Source organism: Talpa occidentalis, unplaced genomic scaffold, assembly GCF_014898055.3.
Source record: "Talpa occidentalis isolate TD23 unplaced genomic scaffold, MPIMG_talOcc4v2.1 talOcc4.12, whole genome shotgun sequence".
NCBI classification, from domain to species: Eukaryota; Metazoa; Chordata; class Mammalia; order Eulipotyphla; family Talpidae; genus Talpa; species Talpa occidentalis.
In genome coordinates, this window is record NW_023601212.1 from 6,680,071 (window position 1) to 6,692,213 (window position 12,143).

The following is a 12,143-nucleotide window of genomic DNA, read 5'->3' on the forward strand; positions in this document are numbered from 1 at the left end:
CACGGAGCTTGGTATGAGCCAGGTGGGCCCGTGGCTCCTGGAGGCCATGGCAGAGAGAGCGAAGCCAAGTAGGGGAATCCAGCAAATTGTACTTCTTTCCAACATAATTAAATTGCAGGAGCACAGTGCTCTAAGCCACTGACGGCCTGACACCATCTGCTGATCTGGCACCCAGCCAACAGCCAGGCAGAGGGGACATTGGGCAGCTTGAACCCCAGTGGATGGGGTGGGAGATGGCAGGGGTTCCGGGAAGATCCCGAGGCAAGGCTGAGAGGGGGACCCTCTGAAACAGCCACTAAGGGAGAGGAGGACCCTCTCCAACAGTCCCTAAGGGGCCTCCAGCCTGATCCAGCTCCCAGGATCCCCCTTCATAACCTTTCTATAGCACCTGGGCCACAGGAGGTGACCTTCTCCTAAAGCAAGAGGGATCGAGGGGCCTCCCCGGTGGCGCAGCGGTTGAGCGCTGGGTTGCGAAGCTGCCCAAAGCCTCTGCAGCGCCCGTTCGATCCCCGGCTGCTCCCCGGCCACCGGAGGAGGGTCCCACATGGCGCGCAGACCTCTCCTGCCGCCCGCGCTCCCCTCAGCAGTGTACTTCAGTCCTTCTGCCTGCGCTGCTCCCCGCTCTGGCTCTGGTGAATTCTCTCACCCTCCTGCACTTCTGACTGTACCCACTGCTTGTATAAATAAATAAATAAAGTAAGTCTTAAAAATAATAATAATAAAATAAAGCCATAATTAAAAAAAATTAAAAAAAAAAAAAGGATCGAGACTAGAGAGAAGACAGAACCTTCCCAACTCGCTTGAAGGTCCAAGAGGAAACCTTGAGCGAGTTCAGTAGAGCTGTGGGATTTCAGCTCAGAACCCTAAGTGGAGTGGTGTTCCCAGACCTTCCTTGTGCCTCTGTGCCTCTAGGCCCCAAGTTTAGAGGTACAAGAGGCACCTGACTTTGGGGGTCCCTGTCCCAGTCCATGACTCACCGAGGACGGGAGGCCTGGAGGAACCTTCCGGACCTTCTTGGGCTGCACATCTATCAGGAATAAGAGGAGTGAGCACCTCACCTGGCCCCATCCAGTAGGGATGCAAAGGAGGGGCTGAGTGGCCCCCCGGGAAGACAACGGTCATTGGCGAGGGGGTCAGGAGAAAAGTCCCAACTCTGCACCTCAGAGAAGAGATTCCTGAGCATCCCTTTTCATAAAACGACTTCAAGCCTCGGCTCGTGCACAGGCCTAAAGACATGTGAGAATTTGGGGTGGGGGCCAGGACTCTACTACTGCCGTCACGCACCCCCCCCCCGACCATTCTTATCTTTCACAGAGCCAGATTCAAATTCACGAATTCACCCACCCACTGCTGAGCCATGCGACTCGGCACGCCTGTGGTTATTTGCACAGAGCCGTGAAAGACATGCTCGTGTCAGTAGAGGTGGAACCACCCAGACTGGACTGAGAGTCCTTCTTGGGGTCGACTGAATGTCCTGCCTGTCCCATTTTCTGTGCTCCCGTGGAGAGCTCAGGAGAGCCACCTGCAGGTCCTGCGCACAGGGCACCATGCATGAGTATTAGATGAGCGTCTTCTGACAGAAACACAGCACCAGGCGGAGTCCTGGCAGACACCCAACCCCGAACCCCCATTCTGTGAGCTAACCGGGTGTTTTGGGAAACCTGTGGTCTGAACACGACCTCTATGAGTGACAGAATCGGCCGTGTTTGCTTCTTTCCTGGTTTGCTGTCTGTGCCTCCCAGCGTCCAGCCAGCACCCAACAGCACAGAGAGTGCCCACCCCCCCACCGCTATCCTCCTAGCCTCCCGGTCACCCTACTCACCCAGGTTGCCATCTGCAGCTCTCCGCCGAGGGTGCCCAGGGTAGGAGGAATAATACTGGGAACCACCCTTGACACCTGAGGGGGACAGTGGCCCGGGGCTGCCGAGGGTCAGTTCGCTGGGTAGGAAGCCAGCCTGGGGGAGGGCGTAAGGAGATGTCAGTAGAAGCTATGCCGGTGCCTGGCCCCAGCTCAACTCTGGTCAAGAGAGAGGACAACTGTGAAGGCTCACACCACTTGGATCAGGAGGGATGACAGTGACCCTCAGAAGTGCCCTCTGCACCATCCCTGGCCATGGGGAGCTGTGTTTCTGTGGCCTGAGGTGTTGGGGACCAACAGCGGCACCATTTACTTCATAACTGCGGTTCAGGAGAGTCAACAGTGGGAACAAAAATGAGGCCCACAAGCACATGGGAGAGGGCCCGAGGGTTGGAGGCCATGCTGGGATCACTGTAGCTGAGGTGGGCATGAGTGAGAATTCTGTCGTACTTGGTGGCCCGTAGGGTGGGTTCCCTGAAAGGCACAGGGCAGAGGTGCTGAGGCTGCACCATGGGTCAGCCAGGGAGGAGCGGAGCCAGGCTTGGGCTTCCTGTCTGGCACTGGGGGTGGGTGAGTGTTTCTCTCAGCCCCTCTGGCTGTGCACAGGGTACCCAGGGAGAAAGGGCCGTGGATTGGGGGCCAAGACCTTCCCTAGGTCCCCTCTGCTCCTTTCTACCCCTGGCCTGACCCAGGGCAAGGTCCTATCTTAGCTGCTAGAGTGACCAGAACTCAGTTCAGCCATGGATCTACCTATAGACCAAAGGGACGAACTGATTAATTTGCTTAAAGTTACAACCCATGAGAGAGGGGTCATCCCAACAAGGTCGCATCTAGATATGCTGTCCCCTCCAGTCTAGAAAGTGGGGTGCTACCCACCCTGCCTACCTCTGGGTGCCTATGGGGCCGTGTCCTCACCTGAGTCAAACCACCAACACCTGAGTCTCTTGCAAAGGTGGTGTAGGTGCTCCGCTCACTGCTCTTGCCTGGAGGGGAGGAGAAAGACTCAGAGGCAACCCCAGCACCTAACACGCCTACATACAGCAGGCGCTACTAAGTGCACATTGCAAAGAAGCACGATGGGACACAAACGCCTGGACACGCGGAGGTGAGGTCCGATACCAGCCCTTGTGACAAGAGTGAGCGGACACCTGGCCACACCAGGAGCCCCCTCCAGATCCCCTGGCCCCAAGGTGACTCAACACCAAGTTCAGTGCCTCCCTGCTCTCCCCAGGGAGAGTGCACTCCCCCACTCAAGGTCCTGAGGTGCTGACTCCCCAGGGTGCTAGATGCCCAGGACAAGCTAGGAGTACTAGTGTCCTCGAGCTCCAGCCCCCCACAGACGCCTGGATCCAGGTCTCTGAAGGCAACATCTCTGGATCACTCATACCTCAGCTACAAAGTCTGCTTCTGGCTTAGGCCAGCGCCAGCCTAGATACACCAGGGAGGAGTGACCGCTTGCTGCGATGGAGGAATTACAATATTTGACTGACTTAAACTATTCTCAAAGTAGGGGGAAAACTGCAAGTTTATTTTGAAAGCAGGACAATTTCAGTGAAACTTCTGGAACAAAAGCTGGGGCTTGTGGGAAAAAAGGGTCTTACTGTTTAATGTCAGTGACAAGCTGGGTGCCCCCTGAGCCATACCCGCCAGTCCAACCTCCAGTGACCTCCTGTACAGAGGACATGAGGCCCACTTAGGACCCTACAAATCCAGGCTTGAGGGCCAAAGGGGATTCACCCCCGCCACTGGTCAGCCTGGGGGTGACACTGCTTCCCTCTGCCCAGAGCAAGGGGAGCAAAGCTGAAGTCTAGTCAGAGTGCTGCACTTGGCCCAAGAAAGGGGCTGCCCCTGCACATGTGGGCATCACTTCTTTGGGCTTCCACGGTCCAGGCTCTGCATGTGGCAGGAGCCAAACAAAGGTCTCCTGAACAGAACGAATGAGTAGTGAGGAGAGGAAGTCGGAGCTCTGGGAGGGGATCATGTAGGCGCCACGAGTGCCTTAGGAATACAGCAGGCACTAGCCCCACACAAGAGAGTAAGACAAGGGCAAAAAGCAAGGAACAAAACTACCAAGGTCTTGCTGGGAAGCCAGCCTGGGCTGGGGGTCACAGGTGCACAAAATCTTGACCCTGCCCTGGGCTGCTTGGCCCTGCCGCCCCACCAGCCCCACTGTCTCCTTCAGCGGATGAAGAAACAAGCCCAGGGAGCAAGACTGCACCGTGTCCCTGCTGGCCCCCAGCCACCAGCCGGAACGTCACACTGCCCTCCTGGTCTCTGAGACAGTGAGGGCGTGGGGGGCCTGGACACAGCTGCGCTCCAGAATCAGGTGGCCAGGCGCAGACATGGGAACTGCCCAGATGAAGAGCAGAAGGAGGGAGGAGTCAGAGGGAACCCGCACCCCTGCAGGTGCCGAGGCCACCCGAGCTCTGCACGTTCGTGGGGAGTTGGGCACAAACCCACTGCAGCAGGGGATGCCACCCCTTCCCCTTCCCACGTTCCTCTCAGGGACCAGGGCAAAGGCTGGCCCCCAAGTTTCCCCACCCATAATTCACACATCCGGCTCCACAGCAGCCACAGACCCGATGATGCACCCTGGGCTCGGAAACTGCTGGTGACGGAGACGCCCATGAACGGGCTTGTCACTGGAATGGCCTCGTCTCAGGATCACCATGGGATGGAATTAAAACACCCAAATCAGGGCCTCCCCGGTGGCGCAGCGGTTGAGAGCTGGGTTCCGAAGCTGCCCGCAGCCTCTGCAGTGCCGGTTCGATCCCCAGCTGCTCCCCGGCCACCAGAGGAGGGTCCCACATGGCGCGCAGACCTCTCCTGCGGCCCGCTGCTCCCCTCAGCAGTGTCCTTCGGTCCTTCTGCCTGCTCTGCTCCCCGCTCTGGCTCTGGTGAGTTCTCTCACCCTCCCGCGCTTCTGACTGTACCCAGTGCATGTATAAATAAATAAATAAATATTAAAGGAAAAAAAAAAAAAAGAGATGGCGAGCATTTAAAATAAATAAATAAATAAATAAATAAATAAATAAAACACCCAAATCACAGCCCCGGCTCCGAGGAGGGAGCTGAGCCACAGCAGCAGACCCCTGATTCCTCAGAGCTCCCACCTTTGTGGTCACTCCCAACATCCCCTCAGACAGGCAGAGGGGCCTGGCTGAGCATGGGGCCCGGGACCACCACCCCGTGGGAGAGACCACAACTGTCCAGGCCATCTTCAAGGGTCCCGCAGGCTCTGACTCCTCGAGTCTGCAGGACTCCTGACTGCTCACCCGGGAGCAGGGGAGCCCAAGTCCAAAACTGCCTTCCTGCCTCTAGCACCCAGGGAGGGAGTGCAAGTCACAGCACCAAGTGGGCAGCCCAGGCCCAGGCTAAGCACCGGCCTCCCGAGCACGACTCCAGGCCCGCTGTGTGACACTCACCTCCAAGTACGGGGCCCAGGAATGTGGACGAAGAAAGGCTGGGGTGGGACTCACCAAAGTGGGCGCCTTCGCTGTAGGTCTGCAAAGAAATGAGGTGAGGTAAGGACTGCTGGGGACACCCCCATCTCATAGCTAGGGAACAGGTTTAGGGGGCAGGCATGCTTGCAAGCACCTAAGTCAAGTCAGAACCTGAACCACATCTTGGAGACCAGGTTGCACAGCCTCAGTTCCCTCCTACACCCCCACCCCAGAGAAGGAAGACCGAAGGGTCTCGGCATCACCGCAGTTCCTCACCCGGCTAGCATCAAAGGAGGAGCTGTTTTGGTCGCCAGTGCCCCAGGAGCCCGAGCCGGTCCGGTCCTCCAGACCTGCAGGGTGGGAAGAGAGAGACAGGGTGACAACCCACCGACACCCGTACAGAGCACAGGGCCGCACAGGGAGGCACGCCCCTCGCCAGCTGTGCGTCTCGCCAGCCCAGCCCTGTGTCTACACTGACCCCGGCGGAGCAGCAAACCCTCCCGACACCTGCACTCCGTGCAACACAAGTCCACACTCAAGAAACTTCTACCAGCTATCTCTGCTGACCACCATCTGCCCATCCGTCAAAGTCCCAGCCACCATGCCCGCTTCAGGCAGGACTCTTTTACTCACATGGAGCCTCCTCTCCCCACAGCCCCAGGGCTGGCCATGCCAGGCTGAGGCATCAGCTTCTCCTGACCATGTGAAAAGAGCTCACCAGGGCATTGTGGAGTAGGCAAGGCACTCGCTGCCAGTTTGGGAGGCAGGGCCATCCCTCTGTTGAAATCACCGTAGGAGCTACCTTTGCCTACAGTGCCTGGTGGCCCCTTGGGTGGCATCACTCCAAACTCCTTCAGATAGAAGCATAAACAAACAGGAGCCTCTATTTCACTGACAGGCCAGAGGCCCAAGGTGTGGCAGGGGTTAACAAAGCAGGGGACCAGAACCTTGGTCTGGAGAGGCAGGGCGGGGCAGTGTGGGGTGCTTATCTCTCAGAACACTTTGAAAGGCAGGCACCCGCCCAGGGCTCCAGAATTTCCCCCACTCTGCAGGCAGTGGGTACTAGGAGCTTTCTGAGGCAGGAGGCTCTGACCCCCCCTTCTATGGGGTCACAGAGCACATAGTCTGGAAAAGTAGAAGGGGAGGCGCTCCCGGTCCTTCCCCGTGCCTCAGTTTCCCTCTTCTGTAAATGGAGTTCTGAACAGATCCTACTTTGCAGGACGGGGAATGTCTACATCCAATCCTGAACCTGAAGTCTCCCTAAGTCAGGCTAGGTTGGGAGAAAGGCGTAGAAGGAGGGTGCTGGACATAAGCTTCCCCCCACAGGCTAGAGTGGGGGGAGGGGCTGTTTGCACTGCAGCCCAAACCCTTTACCCTCACCTCCGACCCTCTTGGCCATCTGTACCAGAAACTTGTTTCAAACTACCTCCTTCCATTTTGGTGCCTTTGTGTTAATCACCCCCCCCCCACCATTGGTGTTTAATTGCTGTGTAATTTGCATGATTATGCATACCAAGCTCCTGGTCTAATGAATATTCATATATCTCATTTATACTTTGTTTTCTAATCAAAAATTTCCATTGTGATTACAATGCAAGGGGGAAGGGGGTCCCAAGGTCTCTGGGAATCCAGCCAGCATTTGCCACCTTGGGGTGTCTGCACCCCATCTGGGCTCCAAGTTAGAGTGAACTGCAAGGTGGGAATGACCCTGGGCCAAGCACCAGTGAGTGCTCTGAGCCTGTTTCCTATAGGTCCACCTGTCTGTTGTCCCCTCCCCCTCTAACCACAGCTCCCACCCCTCAGTGAGCAGCTACTGAGCACCCCCAAAACAGCAGTGAGGCCACCTTCCAAGTCCGCTGTGTTCTGAGTGACACCTGGCTCAGCAAGCAGGGCATCCCCCCCCCAGGTCCAGCATTGATGAAGGGACTCCTGGGGTCTCACACCCAGGGGTGAGCCTTCATATGGGCACCACAAGCACCTGGCAGAGACAGCGGGGTCTTGCTCCACCCTTTCTGGAAAACCCCTCACCCAGCCCTGGCTTCCTTACAGTGGAAATTACAAAAACAGGAATACCCCTCCCCCAACACACCACTAATAGTTATTAAAATCCCCACACCAATTAATTATGCATTTTAATAGCCCTCCATGAATATTTATGATGCATTCCTTGTTCACGTTAAATTGTACTAATAGGATAAGACACTGCTGTTGCAGGATAATTTTTTTAAATGCTGGGGGTGAAGTGCTGGTGGGGTGGGTGCCTGGGACAGACTCCATTCAGCTTAATCCTGGCTGCAAGAGGCCCTGGAGCACCGGCCATCCCAGTCTGCGTCAGCCAGGGGTGACAAGGAAAGTTGCAGGTCTAGGGATACAGTTGGCATCCAACAAATGCTGAGGCTTCCTGCCTGGGGCCTGCTGGGTCACCTCCTTGGTGTACCCTTGCCTGAAGCCCCCCCGAAACGGGGCAATGGGCTTTGTCAGGCACAGTCACACTGTCTGCGGCTGAGTGGCCAACATCCCATGCTGGGTCAGCAAACTGGGGCCCAAGTCCTGCTTTTGTAAATAGAGTCATACTGGCACGGACTTCACTGGCAGAGGCAGAGCAGCATGACAGACACTGGCCGGCCACTGGGTATAGATGAAGAGTCCAGGGCTGGCTCCTCCGTACCAAGAGGCCCAATCAACAGATTTCGGTTTGGGGGTGTGGAGGACGACAGTGAATGCCAACACGGTCACGTGCCTCCGGGCACAGCTCTGTCCAGAGTCCCAGCCTCAACCAGGAGGCACCACACCAGGGGGGTCATCAGACTGCTGGGGGATCCGTCTTCAAGTCCCGCTCTGTACGCACCCCCTACCCATGCACACACTAGATCCTTCACTCCACAGCCTGTTCCTAGTGGCCTCAGGCCAACCTGACATGACCCTCTGTTCCCACAGCGACAGCCCTGGGTGGAGTCCCTGCAGCAACTTCCGTGTTTCCTTGCCAAAACCCCACCACCACGGCAATCTTAATGGGGCTCGTAGAAGCAAACCCTGCTCTCCTCTAACACCCTCCACAGCCCCCTAGCACTCTCAGGACAAAGACCAATCTCTTCTTAGATCTTCCCCCGACTCAACCCTCAACGCCCCTGTCCTTCCCAACCCAGCCCCCTCCACGTCCCCAGTATTGTCTGGTATGGGGTTGCGCCCCCACAAGTGTTTTATTTCTTTGTTGCACCACAAATCACCTAACCTGTCTCCAAAAGGACAATCACAGCTTCCCTGGTGGCTAGAGCCTGTCCTCAGATGAGGGGTCCTAAGTAACTCAGAGAAATGGGGACCCCCCATGCAGAAGCTGCCCCCTCCAGAATTTCAGATCTGTGACCAAAGTGGTAACACAAAGACCCCCAAAGTTATAACAGAAAGCTCCCTCCTCCTTCAGACTCCACAGGGACCCATGTGTTACCCCAATGTGGGGACCCACCCTGCCGTCCATGGTTGTCCTCACCGGCAGCCATGCAGAGACCAATCGCCTGCAAGGTGGCCAGCGCCACCTGCCTAAGGACCTTCAAGTTCTATGGGATTTTAATTAATGTAAATTTACACAGCAGTTTGTGGCGAGTGGCTGCTATATTGGAAAGTGAGGCCCCAAAAGGGAAAGACTAAGAAATATTAACAATAAAAATAACCACTAAGAATCTCAGTCACGTCTGAAAAAAGAGCAACCACTGGGCCGGTGCGCTGTGCGTGGTCCTCCTGCAGCCCAGCAAGAGCAGGGGGCCGTGCAAGCTGCCCTTTCTCCCTTCAACGTTCGCTACAACTTTAATCCCCAATAGCCCAGCGCTGGGCAGTCCTGCCTCTGGTCTCACGGTGGGGGGAGGATTGAATTTAGTGGGTGGCCTTTCCTCAAGGAGGGGAGAGGCAGAGAGAGGTGTTCCTCTCTTCTTGTGACTTTTTTATGGGCAACCTTTTACCTTTCCATCATCTCAAACTCAGAGAGCAGCTGCAAGGAGAATGCCCTATGCCAGACACTCGCAGTTTCTGCGCTGCCATTTTTCATTTGCCCTCTGGACATTTACTGACCTGTGTGCCTTTTTCTGACCTGCGGAATTGTACATTTTATCAAGCTTTCCATGGTCACTGTGGTCAATGGCTCTGCCTGCCTCCCCACCATGTTCTGAAAAGAATCAGACACACATCACTGACACAACAGGGGACAGCTCAGGGCACCCAGGGGACACCAGATGCATGGATCTCCCAGCATGAGCAGCAGGGTCTGAGCGGCTCAGGGCCCTTGTATCTGCCCCCAAATTGAGGGGCTGGGAATGTAAGAGCACCCAGAAGACCCTGAGCCAGAGGATCTGCCGATAAGGAGTACATGAGTAGAGGCCACACCCCACCCTTTCTAAGCCTAATGGGACCACCAAGCCCCCAAAGCAGCAGGACATACCCCTGGGCAGAGAGAAAAGTGAAGGGCAGGGCCTCAGATTTGGCTCACTCCAAGTCATCTCTTGTAAGCCTCAGGGCAGCAAGCCCAGCCCCAGGGGCTTCCCTGGTAGCTGGAGCCTGTCTTCAGATGAAAGGTCCTAAGTAACTCAGAGAAATGGGGACCCCGTTGCAGAAGCTGCCCGCGCCCCCCACCCCCCGGAGAATTTCAGATCTGTGACCTAAGTGGTAACACAAAGACCCCCAAAGTTATAACAGAAAGCTCCCTCCTCCTTCAGGTTCCACAGGGACCCATGTGTTACCCCAATGTAGGGACCCACCCTGCTGGCTGCTCCTTCTGCCTTCAAATAGGAGTTTAGAAGCCGCGTTAGGATGTGCAAGAAACAGGCCTGAGGAAACAAGGACAAAGGCCACGGTCTAGCACAGGGCCTGCTCCAGATACGAGCATGTGCACGCAGAGCCCTTGAGGAAGTTACAGCACATGTGGGGTCTTTGGGACAGAAGATGAGATTTCATAAGAAGGGGGGGAAAGTGGGGAAAACACAGGGAAGAAGTTAACACGACGACATCATGGGAAGTTTTAAAGCAGCGTCAGAGGCCACAGAAGCAGAATGGAAGATGCAGAAGGGATGATCATCTAGAAGGGTGAGTTCTGGAAATGCCCCAGGCTGGGAGGAAGGAGACAGAATCTGAGAAATGGGATGCGGAGAAGTATAGAAGTCCCAAGGGTGGAGAGCTGGACTCCCCCTTGGGAGAACGACACCATAAGCCAGCCACAAAGCTCACTGACAGTCCAGAAAATGTGAATGAGAAGGCGGAGCAGGTTAAGATAAACGTATGGGAATTGGCTGGATGCTGAGGATGGATAGGGTGCACCAGGGGACAGTCGGAGCAAGGACAGGAGATGACCCAGGAATTCAGTCCCCGGCTGTCATGCCCAGGGACGGGAGTGTGCAAGCCTCACGGTGCTGATGTGCCCTTACTGGAAAGACAACCACTGCAGAAAACACTCCGGCCTGGGAAAGGAATCAGAACAAACTGCACACATTGGGAAGTTATAATAGGCACGTGGTGGGTGCCTGAGGCTGAGGGCCGGAGATGCCAGGGTCCTGACAGGCGCCCATAGGCGCCTTACTGTTTACCAAATCCTGAAACAGAGCTGCGATTGCTCCCATTTTACAGATGGGGAAACTGAGGTACGAGGAACCCAAGATGCCTGCTCAAAATGTTTCCTAACAAGCAGCAGATGATACAAAGATGACATGTGTGTTACACAAGGGATGCAAACATACAATCGGCAAATTTACAATTAAATTTTTAACAATTAAAATTGGCAATTTATTTAAACCACATACCAGGGTGGGGGAAGAGATGAACAGGAGCTCACTGCTCCATTTCCCTGGAGGAGAGGGAGATGTGATTCCACCTCTGGGGATGGGAGAGCAGGAAATGGGAGGTTTAAGTTTCTTGTTTAAAACCATGAGCCCGCTACAGTGCAGCCGCGATTCAGGGAAACAGCTGCCACATGGACGCAGCTTTCAAGAAGGAAGCGTCAAGATAGGAAAACCTTAACCTAGCATGGAAGAATGCAGACGTGGCCTTAATTTCTTGAACTCCAAAAACACGGCACCTACAGGAAACATTTCTGGAACAAAAAGTCTTGGGAAGACTAGGCCACTGACCTGAGTTTTCCCGTGCCCGGCAGCCAGATAAACAGCAGCCCCGAGGTCACGCAAGACCAAGACGCATGACGGCGGGGGCCGCGGCACGGCTCTGGGGCCTCACTGTAAAACAGGTGAAGAACCTAAATGTGGTGGGTGGGAGGCAAAGACTTCACAGCTCCATGTCCACTGTCCCTCAAGCACTCGTGAGGAGTGACAAAAGAGGCCCACATCTCAGGGAGACACTGGTGACCTAGAAATTAAGCCATTCAAGGACAAATGTTCCTCTCCCAACCTGGAAATCAGAAATCTGTGTGAGACCTTGACTCAGTGGGGAAAGTTTTTTAAGTTATTACATCTAATATATATGTAACGCTATGTTTGTATAAAAATGCAACATGTATTATTATATCTGTAAAAGGGTTAACAAAAATATACGTTACTGAGATCAACAGAACATGGCAACAGTGGTCCTTGGAGGAAAATTTATAATCCTCAACACCCTTGATTACTACAGAGAATAGAAACGAATAGAACTTTGGCTGAACGTTAAAAAAACAAATTTGAAAACGGAGGAACTCAGAGGTAGAAAAAAGCAGTCAACTGTAAGTATCGATTCAACAATAAACCAGAATTCTTAGAAGAAAAACCAGTAACACAGATAAAAGACTGAGGCAGCAGAACCAAGGGCAAAAGAACAAAATGAGAAACTAAACAGATTTCAGGAGGAGAAGTGAGCTCTACCTCCCAACAAGA

General features: G+C 54.8%; 1 protein-coding gene across 10 annotated transcripts in view; it reads right to left on the bottom strand.

Annotated features, from left to right (window-relative positions):
• TCF3 (transcription factor 3) overlaps positions 1 to 12,143 on the bottom strand; it is a 38,393-nt gene that overhangs the window by 12,230 nt on the left and 14,020 nt on the right. For all 10 annotated transcript variants that reach the window (XM_037504964.2, XM_037504965.2, XM_037504970.2 and 7 more), the window contains 5 exons: positions 5,578 to 5,651; positions 5,284 to 5,362; positions 2,774 to 2,841; positions 1,823 to 1,955; positions 978 to 1,027 (listed from right to left, as the gene is read on the bottom strand). In XM_037504964.2, coding sequence (XP_037360861.1) covers positions 978 to 1,027; positions 1,823 to 1,955; positions 2,774 to 2,841; positions 5,284 to 5,362; positions 5,578 to 5,651 — 404 coding nt within the window. The remainder of the gene's footprint in view (positions 1 to 977; positions 1,028 to 1,822; positions 1,956 to 2,773; positions 2,842 to 5,283; positions 5,363 to 5,577; positions 5,652 to 12,143) is intronic.